This window comes from Gopherus flavomarginatus, chromosome 2, assembly GCF_025201925.1.
Source record: "Gopherus flavomarginatus isolate rGopFla2 chromosome 2, rGopFla2.mat.asm, whole genome shotgun sequence".
Lineage (NCBI taxonomy): Eukaryota > Metazoa > Chordata > Testudines > Testudinidae > Gopherus > Gopherus flavomarginatus.
Genome location: NC_066618.1, coordinates 213,644,287 through 213,671,090, shown reverse-complemented (window position 1 = coordinate 213,671,090; position 26,804 = coordinate 213,644,287). Strand labels below are relative to the sequence as shown.

Here is a 26,804-nt window from a genome sequence, read left to right as displayed (position 1 = left end):
AGGAGTGTGCTAAAAACATTTCAGTATTATAGTTTAAATTAACTATTACTCAAAGTTCTGTATTAATATGCCAAGTATGGAATCTATTTGTCAAAAAAAAATTCCTAAATCTTTTTTTTGTTTTGTTTTGTTGTTTTTTGGGTTTTTTTGGTCTGTATTGTTACAGACTTACTTGCTGACAGGTATTTTGAAATAAATTACCAAAATAATTGAAATTGGTGTGATTAAATTGTGCTATTTTGACAAATAGAATATTGCAGAATTTTAAAATATGCTCAGAATTTTTATTTTTTTGGTGCAGAATTCCCCCAAGAGTAAGATTACATCGGACAGTTGGGTGCTGGTGGTCATTAGATCAGCTTACTCCATCCATTTTACATCTTTCTCCTTCCCAGCCTCTTCCCTGTCCCTTTGCAGGGACCTCTCTAATGAGCACTTGCTGAGACAGGAGATTGACTTCCTTCTACATTCAGGAGCCATATAACAGATTCCTGCACGGAATGGTAATGGGGGTGGGGAGAAGGGGTTTTACTCCCAGTACTTTGTGGTCTCAAAAAAGAATGGATGTTGAAGACCTTTTCTAGACTCTTAAACAGCTTTGTGAAAGCACAGAAGTTCAAGAAGATGACTCTTGCAGCTGTAATTCTATAGCTGAATCTTGGGGATTGGTTTTCAACCCTCAACCATTAATATGCATATTTCCATATTGTAATTCATAGATTCATAGATTCTAGGACTGGAAGGGACCTCGAGAGGTCATCGAGTCCAGTCCCCTGCCTTCATGGCAGGACTAAATACTGTCTAGACCATCTCGGATAGACATTTATCTAACCTACTCTTAAACATCTCCAAAGATGGCGATTCCACAACCTCCCTAGGTAATTTATTCCAGTGTTTAACCACCCTGACAGTTAGGAACTTTTTCCTAATGTCCAACCTAAACCACCCTTGCTGCAGTTTAAGCCCATTGCTTCTTGCTCTATCCTTAGAGGCTAAGATGAACAAGTTTTCTTCCTTCTCCTTATGACACCCTTTTAGACACCCTTTTAGATACTGCTATCATGTCCCCTCTCAGTCTTCTCTTTTCCAAACTAAACAAACCCAATTCTTTCAGCTTTCCTTCATAGGTCATGTTCTCAAGACCTTTAATCATTCTTGTTGCTTTTCTCTGGACCCTCTCCAATTTCTCCACATCTTTCTTGAAATGTGGTGCCCAGAACTGGGCACAATACTCCAGCTGAGGCCTAACCAGCGCAGAGTAGAGCGGAAGAATGACTTCTCGTGTCTTTCTCACAAATCCCAGAATCATGTTTGCTTTTCTTGCAACAGCATCACACTCATATTTAGCTTGTGGTCCACTATAACCCTTTTATCCCTTTCTGCTGTACTCCTTCCTAGACAGTCTCTTCCCATTCTATATGTATGAAATTGATTATTCCTTCCTAAGTGGAGCACTTTGCATTTAACAATGGTCTTCGTTAAACTTCATCTTGTTTACCAGACCATTTCTCCAATTTATCCAGATCATTTTGAATTATGACCCTATCCTCCAAAGCAGCTGCAATCCCTCCCAGTTTGGTATCATCTGCAAACTTAATAAGCGTACTTTCTATGCCAATATCTAAGTCGTTGATGAAGATATTGAACAGAGCCGGTCCCAAAGCAGACCCCTGCAGAGCACCACTTGTTATACCTTTCCAGCAGGATTGGGAACCATCAGTAACTACTCTGAGTATGGTTATCCAGCCAGTTATGCACCCACCTTATAGTAGCCCCATTTAAGTTGTATTTACCTAGTTTATTGATAAGAATATCATGAGAGACCATATCAAATGCCTTACTAAAGTCTAGGTATATCATGTATCAGAGGGGTAGCCGTGTTAGTCTGGATCTGTAAAAGCAGCAAAGAGTCCTGTGGCACCTTATAGACTAAAAGACGTTTTGGAGCATGAGCTTTCGTGGGTGAATACCCACTTCGTCAGATGCATGCATCTGACAAAGTGGGTATTCACCCACGAAAGCTCATGCTCCAAAACGTCTTTTAGTCTATAAGGTGCCACAGGACTCTTTGCTGCTTTTAGGTATATCACATCCACCACTTCTCTCTTATCCACAAGACTCGTTATCCTATCAAAGAAAGCTGTCATATTTGTTTGACACGATTTGTTCTGTACAAATCCATGCTGGCTATTCCCTATTACCTTACCATCTTCCAAGTGTTTGCAGATGATTTCCTTAATTACTTGCTCCATTATCTTCCCTGACACAGAAGCTAAACTAACTGGTCTATAGTTTCCTGTATTGTTTTTATTTCCCTTTTTTATAGATGGGCACTATATTTGCTCTTTTCCAGTCTTCTGGAATCTCTCCTGTCTCCCAAGATTTTCCAAAGATAATAGCTGGTGGGTCAGATACTTCCTCTATAAGCTCCTTGAGTATTCTAGGATGCATTTCATCAGGCACCGGTGACTTGCAGGCATCTAACTTTTCTAAGTTCTTTTTTTATTTTATCTTCTAAGCCTACCCCCTTTCCATTAGCATTCACTATGTTAAGCATTCCGTCAGACTTCTCGGTGAAGACATACATGATATCTTGTGGCATCATGCAGATACCGACATGGGTCATCAGCAGGACTGGAACATTTGGATCTATCAAACATACCTCCATCATCTGAATTCCTGGAGTAACTGATAGAAGTTATAGGCTATCCTCTACGTGAATCAGCATGAGAGAGGAATGGGACACTTTGCTTGTGAGTTTCACAGTAATTTTCTAACAGTAGACTAATAGAGGAATGGTGAGACTCAGGAATATTGTGTTCCCTTCCAGGCTCTTGAGGAGAGTGTTCTCTAGAGGGCACAGTCTTCTATCCATTCCCCTCAAGTGTGACCCCTCTTGCCTCCTCCCCTCCTACTTTGTTGTCCCAGACTTGTCTCATCCCCTCTGTGTCTTCTTGTCCTAGTTCCATTCCCAGTCTCCACTGCTCAAGCTTCTCTGGTCCCAGTCTCCTTTTCCCATACCATCCCAGTCTCTCCCCACCAATCCTGGCCTCCAGTTGCCCAATCCCACCCATGTTTGCAATCCCCATTGGCTCCCAGTCCCAATCTATCTCCCTCAAGCTCCTCAAACTTCAGTTCCCACTACCCCATGGTTTCTTGTCCCAATCTCTTTGCCCAATTGCACCCAGTTGTGACAGATCAGAGTAGCTGTACCGTTATTCCCCCTCCATGGTCCACCAAGGGCACCCACTCATGCTTCCAGCTCCCTGGCCATCACCTTGAGTGGAGACACATCTCTCCCCCTTGATTGTTTATTTTTTTCCCAGGCTGCACTGTCTTGCCTACACTGAGAATTCCCTGTCTAAGCAGGCTTGCTTTGCTTTCTCCTCAGAGGCTATAAACAGTGTAATTGCCCATAGTTGTAAGTTACCATACAGCCCTTTCTAAGCAAGCACATTTAATCTTCAAGTGAAATCATTACAGAAAAAACATTAAAACAATTTAAAAACACTACTCACATGCTAATAAGCGTATCTGAGATCACCCCAACTCCAACAAGTCTCTGATACGTGATCTGCTCTTCAAACTCCATCAAGAGGTTTTTTTGTAGTCACAAGTTCATAACAGCTGCTAGCTTAGAACATGCGTCCGTGAATAGGTCACGTTCTTCCAACCCTTCCCCCGAAGGAGTGGCGTTTCTCTCGGACAGAATGTCCCATCCATTTGCTGGATAAATAGGCCCTTGGCCCATTTAAACTCAGGCTATTAAGGAGAGGATTTCCTGACATGTCTATTGGTTCTCTGGAGAGTCCAGTTTGAATGAGTACATCCAAGCCTCTCCAGGTGCTGGTTGCTCTCTGGAGTATTACAATCTGAATGAATTTGCCTAGTCATCCGCCCCGTTCTTAGCTCCTGGAGGGATGTGGTCCCCTTCCCCCATGTAATTACTTACAATCCCTGGCCCACAATAAACTTCATTCAGTAAAGTTTGTCCGGAATATTGCAGCAAATTACCAGTTCTGTCACACCAGTCTCCCCACCACCCCCAGTCTCCTTGTCTCAATCCAATGCTCCACTAAAGGTTGGGCTCTTATCCACTCTGCATGTAAATCAGATGGTTTCTTCCTCCATGCTGCCTGGGCCCAGCAACACAGGGGAGAAAAAAAGGCTGCCTGTCTCAGTTCAGGTGCTTGAATTTGGACCATGCAGGGCCCATGACAGTCTGAGTTGCAGCTGCCGGGAAAGTCCTGCTCAACCTCAGGCTGCAGCATGCCCACAGCAGATGGGATCTTTGGGGAATTTAGTGGCATGTACAAATTACTATATCTTTCAAAGGCTTATAACTTGGCCAAAATTGGACAGATTCCCACAGAGATTGTAGAAGGCACATCCTTGAGAGAAAGGACACCCCACTACCAAAGTTCAAATTCCTGCTGCAAAGTGTGGAGGCTCTAGAGTTTGTCAAAGAAGAAACTGACAATTGTTTTTTTTTAAACACAGGCAAAACAACATTTTTTCCCTACCCTAGTTCTCAGAAATAACTGAAATTCTTGGCTGAAATTTTCCAAAAATATTCAGAACATGGGGGGAGGACACATGGCATGGAAATTTCAACCCAAATAGTTAAAAGTTCAGCAAAATTATAAGCAACTGAGAAAAGCTAATACCAGTTCTTTGCATCACTCTTCACCGCCTTGGCTCAACTTCTTGATTCAAAGTAATTGGGTCTGTGCAGTTCAGCTGTCCAGTTAACTCCCAGGCAAAGCACTGACACTATGTTTAACAGATTTGCTAACATACACAACACCACATTTTCAAATAATGAGTTTGCTCTTAATTTTTTTTCCCCGGACTGAGCAGAGAGGCTTTAATTAGGGGCCTATTCTCTTGAAGCTGGGAAGTGCAAACATCTGAGTTATTCAGCCACATTTCATTTTAAACAATGGAAAGTCCTGCTCATTATCTCCCCCACACACACACTCAAAAATGGCTTAAAAGATTTTGCTCAAACTCTTCCCCCCCCCACCTCAAATTCTCATATTCTCATAAGTTGACACCAAGCATTTAAGATTTCAGCCCAAACAGTGAATTCAATAAAAAGTAACAAGTGGGGTTATAGCGGCAACAGTTTTGCAACCTTGATTACAATGTTCACTATTAGCACAGTTGTTACTACATTGGAAAAAAAACAGACTTTTTAATCAAAGTAGTAGGATCATAAAGGTTCAGGCCACTAGACACTAGAGAAGTTTGCCTATGGCTCCCCAACCCGCCTTTTCTACATTAGTTTTCACTGTGTTAGAACATTTTATTCCTTTGCATCAGATGCTTCTCCTGTGATTGAGTGGCGCTTTCAATCATGTCTTTCTGACCTGGGAGTTTCCAGAGATGGAACTTTTTGCCAACAAGAAATTAAGATAGCTTTGTTCAAGAGGATTGTGGGGCCTTCACTCACTAGGAGATGCCTTCCTCATCCCATAGATGAGGAAACTTCTTTATGCATTTCCCCCAATACCTCTAATATTAATAGTTCTAATGTGGCCAACACAGCCTGGTATACTTACCTGATTCACCTGGCTGTTTGCGGGCAATCAACCTTCTGTGCATTTCTTATCTCTTCTCTCAAGATGCCAGTCAGACTCTTCACCCTAACCTGGGAATTCTTTTCCTCAAGACTTACTGTTCTGCAGAGGTACAACAGGTGCTGTTGATGAATAGTAGGAAAAAATCCACATGATAAAAAATTAAAGAGATTAAACCATTGGTATGACCAGCAGCATCTTTCATCCACTCATTCTTCCCTCTCAGCTGTTCTGGACTGCCTCCTGAAATTGAAAAAGACATTATCAGATTTCAGAGTAGCAGCCGTGTTAGTCTGTATCCGCAAAAAGAACAGGAGTACTTGTGGCACTTTAGAGACTAACAAATTTATTTCAGCATAAGTTTTCATGGGCTACAGCTTACTTCTTCGGATGCATAGAAGGGAACACACAGGAGATATACATACAGAGAACATGTATGTATATCGGTGTTCCATCAGAGTCTGCTTGACTGCTATAATGGCCTTTCCTTTCTCAGTTGAGCATTTCTTGGTGTTCGCTCATCCCACAACAAAGTAATTTATCAAGGGTCGAGGAAACTTGACCCTCAGATTAAAGAACCTGCTCCTGTTTGGGATCTGAACTTAGTACGTAAATCTCCTATGAGGCCTCCCTTTGAGCCAACAGTTATCTGTTCTCTCTTTAACCTATTCATGAAGATGGCCTTTTTGGTGGCTATCACCTCTGCCAGAAGGTGTGTCTTTAGTGGCAGACCCCCCATTTACTGTTATTTCGCCCATGGACAAGATTTTGTTATGGCTACATCCTATGCTCTTACATTAGGTGCCATCTGAGTTTCACATAAACCACCTCATCCATCTTTCAGTCTTTTTCCTGAAACCATATCAGTCCAGGTTGGAGGCTACCTTGTACATCAGAGGGTGTTCGCTTTTATCTGGATAAAACAAAGTCATTCGGGAAGTCTTTCAGACTGTTTGTTTGTAGCAATTGGTGATAGGTCCGAAGGGTCCACGATTTCAACCCAGAGACTTTCCAGGTGGATTTCTTGTTGCATAATATCTAGCTATGAATCTGCCAATATACCATCTCCTTCTAGGGCAGTGGTTCTCAACCTGTTTACCATTGATGCAGCCCACAATGTGTTATGTGGACACATCCAATAATACTTGTATGGCCCTGAGGATGTCTCATGGGCCGCAGCTCTGTTCTCATTGGACAGCAGGTTGAGAACCACTGTTCTAGTGTATTAGCCCATTCCATAAGACCTCTCTCTGCATCTGTGGGGTTACTCAAACATGTTCCTATTGTGGAAATTTTCAAGACTTCAGCTTGGACTAATTGAGACATATGTCTTTGATCAGAGATTTTCAGTAGCAGTTACCCATTTGGCTAGCGCATGTGCCCTGTACATCCTCATGCCCCACATTAAGGCTGTATAGGACTACACAGGCAAACCAGCCTGAGTTCTTTCCACCACAAATTCACACAGAAGAAACTCCTGAAGCAGAGGGGAAGGAGTTGGATATTGGTGCATTTATAGAGATACATGTCTCAAAGAACTCCAGCTACTGCACAAGGTGAGTAACCTCCATCTGTGTCCTAGACACAGAGGCAGTCCTAAAACCTTAGTAAATCTTGTGTAATAAAAACTGCAATTAAATAAAAATACAATAAATTCTGATGGGCTGAAATGCCTCCTACCTACAACTTGCAACTTACATTCAGAGTTTTCTTACATCATAAGTGTCACCCTGAGTTTCATTATTGTTAATTTTTTGTCTTTTTTGCTAGAGAATTACGTTGTAAAAAGCTCTTTTATATTTAAATTACAATAGATTTAGCATCTTAGCTATAATATAGCAAATACATTTTAAAAATTCAGTTAATGGTTATGCAAGCTTCTGTTAAGAACTGGTACTGCTTCTTTTAAGCTGTTGTTTTGAGTTGTCAATATCATTTTGGACATTTAATTTACTGTAGACTAATACATGTTTAAAGTATTTTATTGCTGAGAAGTTTCACCGTTTGAAAATTCATTACGTTTACAGTGTTCGGAATGCTCTTAGGTGACACCATCATTATTGACAATTTGGATGCCGCCAATCATTACAGAAAGGAGGTATGTACTGTACCTTCAGGTGTTTGTGTATTTGCTTAAAGAAAATCCTGTTGGGTTACAGATTTTGTATACTTATAAATGTACAGGGACAGATCCTAAACTTGTGTAAATTTTCATAGCTTCATCAACTTAACTGGAGCTATGACAATATATATTAGCTAATGATCTGCCCCAAAATGCTTTTCATTCAGAAATCCCAATGCACTTTACAATGGATGCAGTCTATAGTATCAACGTTGACAAAATTGTCTGGGGTGTTTGTTTTAATAAAAAAAAAAAATACTACCATATGAGTGTTGTTGTATACCATGGAGCTAGCCAGATGGTGTCCTTTCTGTCCTTAGACTCTCCCTGAAATGCTCAGAATCTCTTGGAGTGGGGGTTCCTCAGAGGAGGGAGCATGCTGAACATGCCAGTCTGACTGTGAGCTCTGTGCTCTGGCCGTTCAAGGGTCAGCTGGCTGTGAGCAGGCAGATAATAATTCACCTTCCAAAGTTTCTCCGAGTGACAGAGTATGCAGGGTTGGCACTTTAAAGGAAATGTAACTATACATTTAAATAGAGCAAGTTTGCTCTGTAATTCTGAGATGCAATAGACATGATGCCATTTTTACAGAATCACTTTTCAGTGTAGAACCACCTGCATTATAATGTAATAAAGGTTGCTATAAAACTAGGGGGTCCACCACGACTGGCCCACCACTATTGATGATTAAGCTTTTCCTTTTAACGGATTTACTATACCTACATACTTTTTACCTATGAGATTTATTTTTATACCTATGTAGGTTGTAAAAATCACACATTGCCCAACATTACTGACGAGGGAAGGAGATAGAATTCGCAGCAATGGAAAGTTTGGAGGCCTTCAAAATAAAGCTCCTCCAATGGACAAACTCAGAGGAATGGTATTTGGAGCACCAATGCCAAAACTTTACAGTGTTCTTTCTGGACAGATAGGTAAGTTCACAAAGTAGAGATAATGCCCCAAACATTATTTACTGTGATGTTACTTGTATATTTTTTTGTTACATCTGTCTAAGGTAAGAAGTGATACTTTGTTAGGTGTAAGCTTGTCTCTTAAGTATTACTGTACAGTCACTTTTTTATTACTACAAATTGAAAATTTGGCCTCTAAACTCTGTCATAGCGCTTCTTCAAGAAAAAGAGAAATAACAAAAAAAAATTTTTTTTTGAAATATTTCCTATTTCATAGGTATTGCTAATAAGAGAGCATTGTGATGGGTTATCACTCCCGCCCCCTGGGTACAGTGTGGGAGCTGTGGGAACCACTTTGCCTCCTAACCATTCAGCTGGGCTGGTCTCTCTCTCACTGCTCTGCTGGTGATTCAGCCAGCCTCTCCAGGCCCTGTTGTTATCCAACATGACAGCAAGTGGTACCACCCACCCAACCAAGTTACCTGAGTGCTTTACCTAAGCCACTCAAGAACAGACAGAAGACAACAGTCAATTTTCCAGCTCCCCAGCCTTTCACCTTTGCTGGAGTATAAACCCAATATTATACTATCTTGCACTGCACAAGGATCTGTACAATGCAAGCTCATCAGTATAGTTCACTTTACTGTCAATGTGGGAAAGATATGCACAACAAGCCTGAGTTAACCAAGCTGAGATTTTCCCAGACACGTCACTTAAAGAGGCACTGATTAAAATAAAACATAAAACAAGTTTATTAGCTACAGAAAGATAGATTTTAAGTGATTATAAGTGATAGCAAACAGATCAAAGCAGATTACCAGATTACCAAATAAACAAAAATGCAAACGAAGCCTAATGTACTAGATAGATAGAATGTGAATTAGCAGTTTCTCACCCTGATTGATGATACAAGCAGGATTGCAGATTCTTAAGGCACAGACTGTAATTGCTGTGCAGCATGGTTTCGCCTCCCCTGTTCCAAGCCCTTTGTCTTTCAGAGCTTCTTTCAGGTGTTGCATTATGGGGGAGTGAAGACAAATCATGATGTCACTCCCCACCTTATATAGGCTCTCCATATGGCAGGAACCCTTCGTTTCAAGCTAAGTTCCCAGCCCCATTTGTGGGTCTCAGTTTCTTTGTCAGACTCTTATCTGTTTAAGTTCCAAATTTCTCTGGTGTGCGGCTGCTTGCCTCTGCGCCTCAATTTCCATCCATTTTAATTCCATAAATCTTTTATGTTTCTTTTCTTTTTCTTCTGCCTGCAATCTGCACAGCTCCAATTTCATGAAAGTTTCACGCACACTCATTTTCCTTCTTTTCTGACCCTACTTCCCTTGCCCGAAATATACAAACAGAAAATAACAAGCAGGTAACGTCCTTTACTCATCTCATCTCTTGACTCCTTGACCCACTACGCTTAACTTTCACTTAAAATCTCCACCAGTGTATGAAGTGCAAATCTTACTCAGAACAACAAGCAGTGCAGTTCACCCTGCTCGACTATGCCACTGTCACTGTGCCTCAGTGGGTTACAACTGAGAATACCAAATTCAGGACAAACTGCTGGGAAATAGGGCAGACATATACATAACCACCAGTTTTGAAGTAAGAAATACCCAACCAGCAACAAAAGTAAATTTTCTGTCTCACCACACTGGCTAACCAGTAGTCAGAAAAGCAGTCTCCTAAGGTATCCCAGTCGTTGTAACCACCAAAAGCACTAAACTTAATGATGAGTGGTTATTTAAAGACTAGATGCCATTGGGAGTAAAATGTTTTTGAACTGCATGGTGGAAAGCATAACATCCAACAAATGGATTTTGGAGGTCTTCATATCCGGTTGGCTCATCCATTTCCCATCCTTCCCTCCCTCCTATCCCTCTTCCCTGTCCCTTCAGTGACCCTTTTCACAATCAGTTGCTGAGACAAGAGATGTAGTCTCCTCTACATTTAGGAGCAATAGAACCTGTCCCAGTTCAGCACAGGGGAAAGGGGTTTTATTCCAAGTACTTTCTGCCCCCCCGCCTTCCCAAAATGAAAGATGGAGACCAGTATTAGATCTCAGATGTCTGAAAAACTGTTAAACAGCATATATTCATGATGGTGACCCTTGTTACTATGATTCCCTCCCTATATTCCAGGGATTAGTTTGCAATCCTGGGCCTTCAAAACACCTATTTTTCATGTTGCAATTCACCTCTCTCACAAGAAACTCACCCAAACTCAACAACAACCTTTAGTACAAAAGATAGATTTCATAGGGTCTTCTCTGCATGCAGTAACAGGCATGGAGTTACTTCTCTGCATGCAGTAACTAACCTACCTACAGACAGGTTTCTCACCCTGAAGCAGGAGTAGTCCATTATTTTTTGTCTAGGTTCAAATTTCTTAGCTGAGGTATGGTCAGGGTCTAGACTCCAGAGAAGATAATAATAATAAAAATAACAATAATATAATAAATAAATAAAAAGATTTCATTGTCCATTCAAAAGCATCTGGCGGTCTAAAATTGGCCTGTGGTCCGCCTATTGACTACCGCTGCCCTAAAGAATCTCATCTCAAAGATTCAGCTCAGCCTTCAAACCTCAGTAAGGCATTGTCTTCAACTACTGGGGCATGTCACGGGGGTCCGCTCAACGTGAGCAGTGCCTCATGCTGGCCGTTCTGGGGATTAGCTCTACCAGCTTGCGCTCTCTTTCTCTCTCCGGTGTTGGCTTCCCTCATCTTGTCTGACTCTGCTTCCCTGCTCACTCCCGGCTCTGCAGCTTCCTTTTTGTGGCCTACTTCCCTGCAGCCTTTCCCAGAAGAAGCAGTGCCCCCCTCTCTGCAGCTAGCTACCTGGCTTTACATAGGCCCTGCCTGTTCCTGCAAAGGTGAGCCTGTCCTTAATTATCTGCCTCCAGCTTTTATCTCCCCTGCCTGCAGCCTAATTAAGCTGATTGGGCCCACCTGGCCTAATTCAGCTCTTACAGAGTTAGTGTGGGGAGTCCACCCCATCACAGGGCACATGGCAGTTTGCATCTGTGTAACCCAAAACACCAGGTTACATCTTTGATTACTTCAGGGATGGCACAGGACAATCTGTATGACGAAGAAGCACAATCTGGACAAACAAGTGTCTGTACCCAGCTGGGTTCTGCAATCAGTGGAAAGACCCTTCAGAGGTCTGTGCATGAGTCCTGTTTATTCATGATTCCCCTACCACTGTGAGGATACTTCCTTTTTGGGATGTATGGGCACATCTAGTGCCTCACTCAATCCAGGGCAAACTGTTATCCCAACAGCAGCTTTTCAACATCAATCTTCTGGAGTTGAGAGCAGTCAAAAATGCTTGCTTTTAGTTACTTCAGAGCCAGATCAGTCAAGATCATGACAGACCACATGTCCTGCATATTTTATATCAATCATCAGGGAAGGGCACATTCCCATTCACTCTGCCAAAGATAAAAGTCTGGAACTGGTGCATAGTCAACCAGATAGTTAGCTTCTTCCAGGTCTTCAAAATACCATGACCAATGATGATCTCAGTAGGCACTTTTCCCAAAATTATGAATGGGAGCTAGATTCATGAGTCCTCAGCAACATATTCTTACCTTGGGGATTTCCATAGATAGATCTCTCTGCAACTGCTGCTAACAAGGTGCAAGAAATCTTGCATATGAGTGCCCAGTTCTCCAACCCGACTTTTACAGTGTTTTTCAAGTAAAAGCTATCATCACAACCTCATCCAAAGTTTCTACCTAAAGTGTCTTCTGAATTCCATGTTAATCAGACCATTCATCTTCCAGTTTTTTCCCCCAAAATCACATCAGGCTAGACAAGAAGATGTTTTCCACACCCTGGATGTAAGAAGGACATTAGCCTTCTCTCTGGACAGAACCAAACCATTCAGACAGCATCCTAGACTTTTTTTTTTTTCTTCAGTTGCAGACAGATCTGCTGTCTCTACCCAGAGACTTTCAAGATGGATCTCAGCCAGAATATTATTGCATGTTATGATTTGGCTGACATTCTTCTTCCTTCTAAACTGATAGCTCATTCTACAACGTCACTATCTACTTCTGTGCATTACTCAAAGATGTTCCAGTTACTGAAATCTGCCAAGCTGCAACCTGGACCTTTGTACATACTTTTTCCAACCACTTTGCTCTGCTTCATGCCTCTAGATCAGATGCTGTGTCTATGCCGAGGGTTAAATCAGCATAGCTGCAGTTCTAAGATGTGTGACTTTTTCACACCATTGAGTGCCATAGCTGTGTCAGCCAACTTTTAAATCTAGAGCAAGCCTCAGTAGTTTCAGCTTCATAGTTCTAAAGGAGTAAATAATAATGGAGTAGATACACTGATTTTCGGTAAAATATGACTCAGAATACACAAGAGTAATGGATCTATTAGATAAGGAAATGCCATCTTTCCAAGTCATTTTTCAGAGTAGACTGATACTTTAAACTACGGCTGTCAAGCAATTATAAAAATTTATTGTGATTAATTGCATTGTTAAATAATAAATAATAATAGAATACCATTTATTTAAATACTTTTGTATGTTTGTATGTTTTCTACATTTTCAGATATATTGCTTTCAATTACAACACAGAATACGAGGTGTACCCTGCTCACTTTATATTTTTTATTGTAAATATTTGCACTGTAAAAATAAAAGAAACAATATTTTTCAATTCACTTAATACAAATACTGTAGTGCAGTCTCTGTATCATGAAAGTTGAACTTACAAGTGTAGAGTTATGTACAAAAAATAACTGCATTCAAAAATAAAACAATCTAAATCTTTAGAGCCTACAAGTCCGCTTAATCCTACCTTTTGTTCAGTCAATCGTTAAGACAAACAAGTTTATATTTTCAAGAGATAATGCTTCCCGCTTCCTGTTTACAATTTCACCTGAAAGTGAGAACGGGCATTCGCATGACACTGTTATAGCCAGCGGCGCACAATATTTATGGGCCAGATGCACTAAAGATTCATATGTCCCTTCATGCTTCAACCACCAATCCAGAGGATATTCATCCATGCTGATAACGGGTTCTGCTCAGTAATTTATCCAAAGCAGTGTGGACCAAAGCATGTTCATTTTCATCATCTGAGTCAATTGCCACCAGCGGAAGGTTGATTTTCTTTTTTGGTGGTTCGGGTTCTGTAGTTTCTGCATCGGAGTGTTGTTGTTTTTAAAACTTCTGAAAGCATGCTGCACAACTCATCCCTCTCAGATTTTGGAATACACTTCAGATTCTTAAACCTTGAGTCAAGTGCTGCAGCTGTCTTTAGAAATCTCACATTGGTACCTTCGCTTTTTGTCAAATCTACAGTGAAAGCATTCTTAAAACGAACATGTGCTGGGTCATCATCTTGAGACTGCTATAACATGAAATGTATGGCAGAATTCAGGTAAAACAGAGCAGGAACATATAATTCTCCTCTAAGGAGTTCAGTCACAAATTTGATTAATGCATTTTTTTTTTTTTAACGAGCTTCATCAGCATGGAAGCATGTCCTCTGGAATGGTGGCTGAAGCATGAAGGGGCATACAAATGTTTAACATAACTGACACGTAAATACGTTGCAATGCCGGCTACAAAAGTGCCATGCAAATACCTGTTCTCACTTTCAGGTGACATTTGTAAATAAGACGTGGGCAGCATTATCTCCCGTAAATGTAAGCAAATTTGTTTATCTTAGCAATTGGCTGAACAAGAAATAGGACTGAGTGGACTTGCAGACTCTGAAGTTTTGCATTGTTATGTTTTTGAATGCAGTTGTGTAACAAAAAATGTACATGTGTAAGTTGCACATACACAATAAAGAGAGTGCACTAGAGTATTTGTATAAAATGAATTGAAAAATACTATTTTTTAATTTTCCATTTTACAGTGCAAATATTTGTAATAAAAATAATATAAAGTGAGCACTGTCAACTTTGTATACTGTGTTGTAATTGAAATCAATATATTTGAAAATGCAGAAGAAATCCCAAAATTTTTAATAAATTTCAATTGGTATATCTATAGGAAAGTTTATCTTGCCTGTTCTGTTTAAGTTCCTGGGCCTAAATCTTGTTCTCTTGGCTTTTTATTGTTTGACTCATTCTGTTAAAGGTTGTGTACTTTGTTTTAAAAGCTTGATTGAGTTTATGTCTGTCAGTCTTTTTTATTAGTGGCCGTTTAAAATAATACCCATAATGGGAGTTTAATTATTTAACAGTTTTCCATGTTTTATGTTTTATTACCCTTTTGTTCTTTTTCTTCTGTTAGATCTTCTTCAGCAATACCGTACAGCTGTGGTCAAACTGCATAGTGTTAATCAGGATCTTCATTTACAATTACAGTCCCTTAATACTCCAGAGATGCAAAAGAGAAAACAGGAGCTTGCTGAACAAGAGAAAAGTCTCAAGCTAATAGAGGAGAAACTGGGTATGTTATGTTAACTTTTTATTAACACTCATTTGTGTCTCTGAGGCGGGAGAACAGGCAATGGACCAGCATACTTCCACACGTATTAATTTTCAGAGAACTAGAGAAACCAAACCACAAAGGCAAGGTTATGATGTCATTTCACAAAGTGAGTTTTTACTTTAAATTGAGATTTAGGTTTTTGATAATGGTTTCTAATTGTTTTTCAAGGAGAATAATATAAAAACTACTTACAGTGCAGTGTTATGCATCATGCTTCAGAAGTACATTTTCTTTCAAGGTGTCTTTAACTGACACCTTGAAAGAAAATCTAATTTTTATGATCTAAAATGGCTTGCGAACAGGAGATTATGATCTCAATAATAAGAATTACATAACTTTATTATTATTTTTGTTTGCCAATGTTAGGAAAAACAGGTTGTTGAAATGACTGCACAGCAAATAGTTGGACTGAGGGTGTTTCTTTAGCAAGGTGTCACCGGGAAAGCGTGCCTTGTCCCCTTTTTGGGGCAGGGTGAGGGTTATTATTTCCTCGCAGCTGAGTCTGTGCAATTCTCCTTTGTCTCGGGATAGCATGGCCCAGTGGCGAAAGTCAATATAACTACCCTCTGCTTCCGGGCTGTGTGGCCCAATGGCCAGAGTCAGTAGGGCTGCCCTCTTCAGCAAGGTCGGAGTCAATATGACTGCATGGCCTAGTGGACAGAATCAGTATGGCTGCCCTCTTGAGCAGGGCTGTGTGGCCTCGTGGCCAGTCAGGGGAGTGGGTCACCATCTAAGAGTGGATGGCAACCAGATAGGGGACCCGGGCCCTCCCTGCTCCACTGGTTCCCAGCTCAGGACTTTGGCAGTGGCACGTGTGCTCACCACTGGGTTAGTGGGGTGTCTGTCCAAAAGATGCTGGCACCACCTGGCATAATGATTAATTCCCCCTGAGCTACTCTGTCCCTCATGCAGTGGTGCTGACATCTCCAAGGTCTTTGGGCTCCTTGGCCTATGTGGCTCTGAGTAGCTCTGTCGCTCTTTGGGTGTCCACAGGAGCTTGGATGCTTTTCTGGGTATCAGTATCTCTGGCTTCTACTGCCTAGGACCTCACCAGTTCTTCTTCGAGTGATTGCTCATATCCATTCCAGGTAGGTGTGTGTGCCGCGCCTGCACGTTTGCCGGAAACTTTTTTACCCTAGCAACTCCAGTGGGCCGGCAGGTCGGCCCCTAGAGTGGCGCCGCTATGGCACTTGATATATACCCCTGCCGGCCCGCCCGCTCCTCAGTTTCTTCTTACCGCCGTGTCGGTTGCTGGAACTGTGGAGTGCAGCTTGCTGTCCTCCACGTCCCTAGCTCTTCCTTGTACACTGTTCGTAGTTGTAGTTGTAAATAGTTTCAAAGACAGTTTAAGGTAGTATAGTAGTTAGTTGTTTATTGTATATAGTTGTAGAACTTATTCGCGGGTAGGCCGTTGCCCTTCCCGGTGCCCGGCACCAGGCTCATGCCTGGTTCGCCGGGCTTCAAGCAGTGCTCGGCATGCAAGAAGCCGATGCCGACTAGCGATCCCCATGACGCGTGCCTCAAGTGCCTGGGGGAATCGCACATCATTGAGAAGTGTCGTATATGCAAGGCCTTTAAGCCTCGCACAAAGAAGGAGAGGGATCAAAGACTCCACGCTCTCCTAATGGAAGCGGCACTGACTCCGGTACCGGCAGCGCAGCCGGCCACTTCTACTCCGGCACCGGACCACGCCGGCACCAGCAAGACTCCCCGGCACCGTCCATCCCTAGCACCGGGAACCGATCCAAGACCCTCGATGTCTGCAACACCATCTAGGCAGGCTCGAGTGGAACACCCGGCACCTACCTTGGCCGCGGCACCGCCTGCAGGGCTGCTGTTGACTCCGGTCCCGGAAGGTCCGTCGAGTCCGGCCCCTCCTAGCTCCCCCTTGAGATCGGGGGTCGAGCTGTTAGTCCCATCTACGCCGGAGACCTTCGCCTCAGCACGGGACTTGATAGCGCTCACTGAGCCATCGCAGCCTCAAGCCACGGTATCCCCGGGGCGGGTAACCTCCAGAGGCAAGCCCATGCTGAGAGCGCCGTCTCCGGAGTCCAGGCACCGATCGCCCCGGAGACGTGAACGCTCGCGCTCTGGACGCCGCTTGCAGTCCCGGCACCGTTCTCCTCGCCGGTACCGGTCGCACTCGCGGCGCCGATCAGCATCTGCACGGTCCCGGTCTGGCTCCTCTTACCACCGGCACCGAGACTCTATGAGCCATTCACCTCGGCGTTCAGCTCCTCGGTTGACCTCCCGGCACCGAGCCGGTGATAGGTCCCGATCCCGGTCGACCTCCCGGCACCGCGTCGGTGGCAGGTCCCAATCCCCAGTACCATCCCGGCACCGCGCTGAACGCAGATCGCGGTCCCGCTCTCGGCACCGACCTCGAGGCAGATCCCGATCCGGATCCCGGCACCGACTACCACGCCATTCCTGGTCCCGATCCCGGCACCGGTACGACTCACGGTACCGATCCTCGGCACCAAGGAGATCGTCGGCGTATAGAGAGGTCTATCAAACTGGCTCGGCGCCTCCATGGCCTTCAAGGGAACCATCTGTGTCTTCTCAGGCTGAGAGCACCTATACGCTGGGACAGGACAGACACGCGGCCCTGTTTCAGGACCCTCCGCCTCAAGAACGAGGGCCTCAGCAGTGGGGGTTTTGGACCCCCTGGGCGTACCGCCAAGCCCAGGGTCCACAACATATCACTCCCCACCCTGCGGCGGAACGCAGGCCACCAGAGGCAACGGTGTCTCGACCCCCTCCCTCCCCAGAAGCAGAGGACAGGTCCAGCCACCAGGACCCAGAGCTCCCTCCAGACACGGAGGTGCAGCCCCAGACAGAACGCCCCGTGGACATTCTGCTGCCAGGGGTCTCCTCGTCGTCTTCCCCTGATGAGGCGGTGGCAGGTACCTCGTCCTCCAGCCTTCCCCCTCTAGATCTTAGGGCACATCAGGACCTCCTCAGGCGCGTGGCGCAGAACCTGGACATTCAAGCAGAGGAGGACTCTGAAATCGAGGACCCGGTGGTGAGTATCCTCTCTGCTGATGCGCCCACCAGAGTGGCCCTGCCCTTCATCAAGACTATTCAGGCCAACGCCACCACTATCTGGCAGTCACCGGCCTCCATCCCTCCAACCGCTCGAGGAGTGGAACAAAAGTACATGGCCCCCTCTAAGGGCTATGAATACTTACACGTTCACCCGACACCCTGCTCCCTTGTGGTCGTCGGTGAACAACAGGGAGCGCCATGGTCAAGAGGCCCCAGCGCCCAAGTCTAAGAAGGCGAGGCGGATGGACCTCCTGGGCCGTAAGGTCTATTCAGCAGGGGCGCTACAGCTCAGGGTCTCGAACCAACAGGCCCTCCTTAGCCGCTACTCTTTTAACTCCTGGGTAGCGGCGGGCAAATTTGCAGAGCTGTTGCCGCAGGATGTGCGTCAGGAATTTACCACCATTCTTGACGAGGGCAAAAAGGTGGCGAGGACCTCGCTGCAAGCCTCCTTAGATGCTGCGGACTCGGCTGCTCGGACCCTTGCCTCAAGGCTTACGATGCACCGCATTTCCTGGCTCCAGGTCTCTGGCCTTCCGCCAGAGCTCCAGCAGACTATCCAGGACCTCCCCTTCGAAGGCCAGGGCCTGTTTTCTGATAAGACAGACCCCAGACTAAAGGACCTCAAGGACAATAGGGTCATCATACGGTCTTCGGGGATGCATACGCCTGCGACACAGCGCAGGCCCTTCCGACAGCAGAACCAACAGCAGCAGCGTCGACCGTATCCTCAGTTCCGTCCGCGGCAGGACCTTAATAGGTGCCGCGGCAGGAACAATAGACGCAGACAGTCGGGTGGCCAAACGGGGCAAAACCAAGGCTCCACCAAGGCCCCACCCGGACCCGAGCCTTCATTTGGAAGGTGCGCCCAAGGGCGCAGTACCAGTTTCCCCTTCGGATCCTTCCCCGCAGTTTTCCAACCATCTTTCGTTTTTCCTCCAGTTGGGTCTTGCGCACTGTACAGGCCGGTTATCGCCTGCAGTTTTCATCGCCCCCCCCCCCACCCGCCACCCTCATCCCTCTTCAGGGACCCCTCTCACAAGCAATTCCTCCGTCAGGAGGTGCAGACCCTCTTAGACAAGGGAGCCATAGAGGAGGTTCCAGAAAGCAAGAAGGGTAAGGAGTTTTATTCCCACTACTTTCTAATCCCCAAGTCCATGGGGGGCCTCAGGCCTATCCTCGACCTGCAGGAACTCAACAAGTATATGGTGAAGTTGAAGTTCCGTATGGTATCCCTTGGGACCATCATCCCATCCCTGGATCCTGGAGACTGGTACGCCGCCCTCGACATGCAGGACGCTTACTTCCATATCGCCATATCCCCCCAGCACAGGCGTTTCCTTCGCTTTGTGGTCGACCGCCAACATTATCAATTTGCGGTACTCCCATTTGGCCTTTCTACGGCCCCGAGGGTGTTCACGAAATGCATGACGGTCCCCGTCGCATACCTTCGGCGCGACCCCATTCACGTGTTCCCCTACCTCAACGACTGGCTGGTCCGGGGCACATCGGAGCTACAGGTCCACGACCACGTCCGCAGGATCAGCAGCCTCTTTGCTGCTCTAGGCCTCATGATCAACGTGGACAAGTCTACTCTGCTTCCCACGCAGAGGATAGAGTTCATCGGGGCCGTTCTGGACTCTACCCTGGCCAGGGCCTTGCTACCCTTGCCCAGGTTCCAGTCGCTATCGGCCATCATTCTGCGCTTGCAGGCGGCCCCGCTGACCTCTGTAAGAACATGTCTGGCCCTCCTGGGGCATATGGCGGCCTGTACGTTCGTGACAGCGTATGCCCGACTCCGCATGAGGCCTCTTCAATCTTAGTTCATCGCGCAGTACCGGCCGGCCAGACATTCGTTGGACACAGTTGTCACCGTCCCCCAAGGGGTACTGGACTCCCTTCGGTGGTGGCTGGACCAGTCCGTAGTCTGTGCAGGGCTCCCGTTCCATCTGCCCCAACCCTCGGCATCCCTGACGACGGACGCCTCAGATCTGGGTTGGGGGGCGCACAGCAGCACTCTGAGAACTCAGGGCCTATGGACCCCTGAGGAGCTGAACCTCCACATCAACATACGGGAGTTGAGAGCGGTCCGTCTTGCTTGTCAAGCGTTCGTCCATCACCTTCAAGGTCGTTGTGTCCCGGTGTTCACCGACAACACGACGACCATGTTCTACATCAACAAGCAGGGCGGCACTAGGTCCTTTCCCCTATGTCACGAGGCAATGCAACTCTGGGAGTTTTGTATAGCCCATGCCATTCACCTTTCCGCCTCCTGTCTCCGAGGAGTACGAAACACTCTAGCGGATCGACTGAGCAGGTCCTTCTGCTCACACGAGTGGTCCCTCCGCCCGGACGTCGCCCTCTCACTCTTCCAGAGGTGGGGTCGTCCCCGGATGGACCTCTTCGCGTCCAAGGAGAACAGGAAATGTCAGACATTCTGCTCCTTTCAGGGTCGGGAGCCCGGGTCGATAGCGGATGCCTTCCTTATCCCATGGGCGACCCATCTGTTTTACGCGTTCCCTCCCTTTCCGCTGGTACACAGGGTCCTCCTCAAGGTGTGCAGAGACAGAGCTCGCGTGATTCTGATAGCTCCAGCGTGGGCCAGGCAACATTGGTACCCCATGTTGCTGGACCTTTCGGTAGCCAACCCAGTTGCACTGCCACTTCATCTGGATCTGATCACCCAGGACCATGGCAGGCTCTGTCACCCGGACCTTCGGTCCCTGCATCTTACGGCATGGCTCCTGCGTGGTTGACCGGCTCCGAGTTACACTGCTCTACCCCCGTTCGGGAGGTTCTCCTGGGCAGTAGGAAGCCTTCCACCAGGGCTACTTACTCGGCTAAGTGGAAGCGTTTCTCCTCTTGGTGTTCGGAGAAAGGTTTTCTCCCTATGGAAGTTCCCATCACCACTATTCTGGACTACATCTGTCCCCTCAAGGCTCAGGGTCTGGCGTTATCATCTCTTCGTGTTCACCTAGCGGCTATCTCCACGTTTCATCCCGGAGGGGACGGACGTTCCGTCTTCTCCCACCCTATGGTGGCGAGATTCCTGAAGGGGCTGGAACGTCTCTATCCACAGGTCGGTCCATCCTACCCCTTCATGGGATCTCAACCTGGTCCTAACTCTGCTCATGGGCCCTCCATTTGAGCCGTTAGCGACTTGCTCCCTGCTCTACCTCTCATGGAAGACCGCCTTCCTAGTGGCCATCACCTCAGCTAGACGGGTGTCGGAACTACGGGCCCTCACAGTAGATCCCCCGTATACGGTCTTCCATAAAGACAAGGTGCAGCTGAGACCACACCCTGCCTTTCTACCCAAGGTGGTCTCAGCTTTTCACATTAACCAGGAGATCTTCCTCCCCGTCTTTTTCCGAAAGCCCCATTCCTCCTTCAGGGAGCAACAACTCCACTCGCTAGATGTCCGTCGGCTGCTAGCGTTTTATGTGGACAGGACCAAACCATTCCACAAGTCCCCCCAACTATTCGTGGCGGTAGCGGACCGGGTCAAGGGACTACCGATTTCCTCGCAGAGGATATCTTCCTGGTTTACCTCCTGTATCGGGACCTGTTATGACCTGGCCCACGTTTCTGCGGGCCGTGTGACTGCACACTCCACCAGGGCACAGGCGTCATCGCTGGCTTTCCTTGCCCGCGTGCCGATCCAAGACATTTGTAGGGCGGCGACTTGGTCATCGGTCCACACATTCACTTCCCATTACGCCCTGGTCCAGCAGTCCAGAGATGATGCGGCCTTTGGCTCTGCAGTGCTGCATGCCGCGACTTCTCACTCCGCCCCACCGCCTAGGTAAGGCTTGGGATTCACCTACCTGGAATGGATATGAGCAATCACTCGAAGAAGAAAAGACGTTTACTCACCTTTGTAACTGGTGTTCTTCGAGATGTGTTGCTCATATCCATTCCACACCCACCCTCCTTCCCCACTGTCGGAGTAACCGGCAAGAAGGAACTGAGGAGCGGGTGGGCCGGCAGGGGTATATATCAAGTGCCATAGTGGCGCCACTCTAGGGGGCGACCTGCCGGCCCACTGGAGTTGCTAGGGTAAAAAGTTTCTGGCAAACGTGCATGCGCGGCGCGCACACCTACCTGGAATGGATATGAGCAACACATTTTGAAGAACACCAGTTACAAAGGTGAGTAACCATCTTTTCCCAGGCTGGAGCCCACAGCGTGCTTCCTCCCTCCTCCGTGGTCAGCCCTCAATGAGCTGAGCTGCTCTCTTTTATACCTAGTCTCCAGCCAGAGTATGGCCAGCAGGACTTAGGGGGCATGGCTTCCTCAGCCCAAAGAGTGGAGTTAACCCTTGCAGTACCAGTGCGGGGCAAGTGCACCCCATCACACAAGGGCAAAACATTTTCTGACTCGTTTGTTTGTTTGTTTTTCAAGACCATAATTCCCTAAAGACAAACTTTCCAAATGTAAGAAATGTTGAGTTGATGTCAAACATTCCTATAACGTATATGAATAATATGGAAGCTAAGCATTTATTCTCTGAGACCTACAAGTAAAGTTTATAAGTGATTATTTTTGGTCTCTTTTCCTTTACTTTAACCAGATTTTAACATTAAGAAAGCAACCTTATTTGTGTTAAATGGCAAAACTTACCATTTTGAACTTTATTTTTTATGATTTGCACCACTGTTTTATGAACTATTGTATAAACAGGATGAAAAAACTTTCTGTTTTTGATGCATTTTTATTTGTACTTCTCAAAGGCATGACCCCATCAGGAAAAGGCACTGAATCATTACTTCCGCTAGAAGCACTTGATATGTCTGACAGTCCCACTCCTCCCAAAAGAATGAGAAGATAAACAGTAAAAACATTATATAGGTATGTCTATCCTGAGTTCAGTCTTGTCAATACCCTGCTTCCACATGTCCCTGTGCACTACAATGCACATGCATACACACAGTCTTGTCAATACCCTGCTTCCACATGTCCCTGTGCACTACAATGCAAGGGTCCCCCGTAGAGCTCCACATTGATAAACATATGCATAAGCATTGAGTGGTCCCCATATTCCTCCCACTACTCCCTTTTTGCAGTGAAGCCATGCCACTTCCACTGCCAAGGGAGCCTCTGCACCCATGAAGAAAATGGCAAGAGTTGCTCCTTATTGATTAAATGTGTGTTTTGCTTTCTCACAACCCAGTTTCTCCTCTTTGACCGCACTGAAGCAAAAGCTGAATTTTTCAGCTGAGTTTACTGCTCATTGAAAGATGTCCAGCACAACTGCCAGAGAATTCTGCAGTTCTGTTAGAAGAGCCCCCTTTTATGTTTTGCATGGAGTTTTGAGATCAACAAGTTCCAGACTCTGAGGGATTTACTTATCTCCCTCTCCTGTGGAATTAGTGTTAACCTGTGAGAGGACCTAGATCCGTCCCATAAATCAAGATCAGTGCTTTCTTCTTTTCTAAAGAAGAATCAAGCTTCCTGCTTTTCAATTTTCTACCAGTGAATATATCTCTTTTAGATTGGGTGCTGAGTATTTTTAGCCAAAAACATTCCAAGAATGATGTAAGTGTACAGTTTTAAGATGGTAGAGAGAGTTACTTGTTCATTTCCATTTCCCATTATATTCCTTAGAATTAAGTTATGTTCATTTTATACTAGATTATGGTTACATTTTTGAGACCATTTAAATTTTTGATAGCTGTATTCTGTAACAGTATGATCTTACTGTATTACTGTGCCACATTGCTTTTTTTACTGTTTTCATTTGTTGGTTATTGTTTTCCTCCTCTTAATTATCACCTAAATGCAAAATTTAAGCAGCTAGCTAATGGAGAGATCTAAACAATATGTCACCCTGCTACCACCCCCATTCTTATCAAAATAACTACAAGACCCCAGTGATAAGTATAAAAGTAATCCATTTACAATATTAGTAATTATATTTTACTCTTATGATCATCTCAGCATGTTATTCAGTCATGAAGTCACAGTCAATACATCAAAACAATCTGGGGTGATTTCTTCTCCACAAATTTTTAGACATACCTCCAGCTAATGTAAATTACCATAGCTCCATTGAAATTGATGGACAATTTACATTAGCTGAGGATCAGCCCCTTTACATCTACTATATAATTGGTTTATAGACACTAATACCATACTTTCTCTTTAGTTCAGAAAAATATTGCCTGTCCTATGAAGAAGCACCCGCCAGTGAAAACCTCCATAGCAGAATTGAGTGAGACCTTACGGAAGGGAAAGGCATAGACCAATCAGATTTGGTGGAAAGTAATTGTGTATTGAAAAATGTAAATAAGCTCTAATTTTTTGTAAAGTTAATTTTTATTTCTATAAAAGCTTCCAGAGTTTTTAGTTTCTTGAATGTGGAAAAGCTTTAAAATATACCCTTGTTTATTTATGCAATAAAATTGCTACAATACAAAGAGCACTGCAAATACAATATATTGTGGTGATTTAAGGCTGCAGTAAATGTAATTAAATATGACTTTAATTTTGAAAGTGTCTTAATATGTCTTGGATAAGAGGTAATTCTAGATTGCCCTGTTCAAGTAGTTGAAGGAAGTCGTAATTCTAAGGCAAAAATTATATGGATGGAGCAACAGTACATTGAGATTCAACCAAAGCAGTCCTTAGGCAGTTGACTTCAAACAAAGTCTAAGGTTCTGTCCAAGGAGTGGATATTAAGCATTTGTGTACCTCAGATGATATCAACAGAGGAGGCAAGGTTTGTCTTTAGCCACTAGACCTAGAACTTACATTGATAGAAGGCTGTATTTCCATAATATGGCTTGACAAAGTGAGAGACTTCATCGGTACCTGTAAGAATCTTCTGTACATAAAGCTGGAAATTACATTGCTGTTTGTGATCGCCAGGCATTTTTTTGTTGTGATATTTTAGTGATATAAACTATTATTATTTGCTTTACTGCAGCCCCTATAATGTTCTGTTTGCTTTCTGTGCAAATAGGAATAGAGTTCCTGCTCCAGAAAGCAAACAGTACATAATAAGCAATAGACAGTGGGTGGTGAAGAGAAATAAAATATACAATCAAAGAATTATTTTAGGTTGTCCGCTATTCCCAGTTATCTGTCTATGTAGCCATTGTTAGTTAGCCAGTTTCTTTTCAGCATCATGATGATAGAGGGATGGGAGGCTGTATAAGGTAGTGTCCTTACAAATTCTGAGTTGAGATCCAGTGCATGAGAAATGACATGGAAGAAAGCACAAAGACAGTTGTAAGAGAAGCTACATGGAGTCTAGTAGCTTCAGCTGAGGAGTGAGGATACATGGAGATATACCTATCTCATAGAACTGGAAGGGACCTTGAAAGGTCATCACTAGCAGGACCAAGTACTGATTTTGCCCTGGATCCCTAAATGGCCCCCTCAAGGATTGAACTCACAACCCTGGGTTTAGCAGGCCAATGCTCAAACCACTGAGCGAGCCACTGAATAGGACAAGCCAGAGATATGAAGGAGCTTGAAAGTGAGAACCAGGAGCTTGAATTTGGAACAGTTGGAAAGTAGCCAGTAGAGGTAATTGAATGAGGGAAGACATAGAGGCCAGGAAGGAGACCATAGCAGCTGAATTTCCTATGGACTGGTGGGGGACAATGAGTATCAGAGGCCCAAGAGGAACAGGTTACAGTAATCAAAATAGGATATGGTGAATGCCTGGAGAAAAATTGTACATATGAAGACAGAAGTTAACATTTTGAAAGTGTGTAAGCCTTACTGACTTTCACTATATCACTTAGGTGCTCTTGAAAATTTTACACTGAAAACTCTAGAACTTAAAAATGTTTTGGAGAACGAATTAAGATTTGGCCATGCCTTGGATGTGTGAGGCGTAGGAAGGGAAGGAGTTAAAGATGACCTCCAAGTTCGTCAGTTGAGTCACATGGATGGCAGTCATGTGGTCAATATATGACAAAATGAGGAGTACTGGGCAGGAGGCAGGGGGCATGAGTTCAGTTTTGGTCAAACTGAGTTTAAATAATTGGAGACAGGCTGAAGGATACAGGTCAAGAGTGGAAAGGTAGATTTGTGAGTCAGTGTAACTGTATAATGAAGATTTAGGTGAAGCCATGTGAGCAACTGAGATCACCTAAAGAAAGGATGTTGAAGGGAGTGAAAGGATCAAGAATGGGGTCATGTGGGTTACACAAGGCTCAACAAATCCCTTTCTGAAGTCAAATTTGATATTGAGAACCCAGGTTTCTTCATTACCCGTGGCAGTCTTCAGACTGTAACATTGGAGACATTTGTTTATTCTCACTCAGCAACAAGGAAGTTAGATAGCTTTTTAGGCTGAAGCATACTGTGCAACGCTATCCAGGAGAGTAACATTTGCTCTCTTTCTTAGCTGAACTGGGGTATGTTGGGAACAAAATGAGCAACTTCAGGAACAGCACCCTTTTCAATGATCTTGGAGAATGCTGGTCAGTGGTGGACATTTTGTGAGTGACATTTCTAATTTAAAAAAAAAAAAAGAAGACTTAAGTATAGAACTTAATGATCCACATAGATCTGTGGAGTTATTGCAGGCATCAGTTTGTTCCACTGCTTATTTTTCTTTTTAAAAATCACATATATTAACTGCAGCACTGTAAAATTAACTACAAGTGTAATAATAAAAAGTACTTCGATATGGTTAGAGTACCAGCCACCTCACA

The 26,804-nt window shown here is 44.6% G+C and overlaps 1 protein-coding gene across 4 annotated transcripts in view; it reads left to right on the top strand.

Moving 5' to 3' along the window:
* The window catches only part of SMCHD1 (structural maintenance of chromosomes flexible hinge domain containing 1), a 183,386-nt gene extending 160,413 nt beyond the window's left edge, over positions 1–22,973 (top strand). For 2 of the 4 annotated variants that reach the window (XM_050939184.1, XM_050939183.1), the window contains exons 44-47: positions 7,610–7,680; positions 8,468–8,639; positions 14,887–15,045; positions 22,866–22,973. In XM_050939184.1, coding sequence (XP_050795141.1) covers positions 7,610–7,680; positions 8,468–8,639; positions 14,887–15,045; positions 22,866–22,963 — 500 coding nt within the window. In that variant the 3' untranslated portion in view covers positions 22,964–22,973. Of the gene's footprint in view, positions 1–6,922; positions 7,104–7,609; positions 7,681–8,467; positions 8,640–14,886; positions 15,046–22,865 lie in introns of those variants that run through there. The other 2 variants (XM_050939185.1, XM_050939186.1) reach the window with 2 other exon arrangements.
* Positions 22,974–26,804: the final 3,831 nt, after the last annotated feature.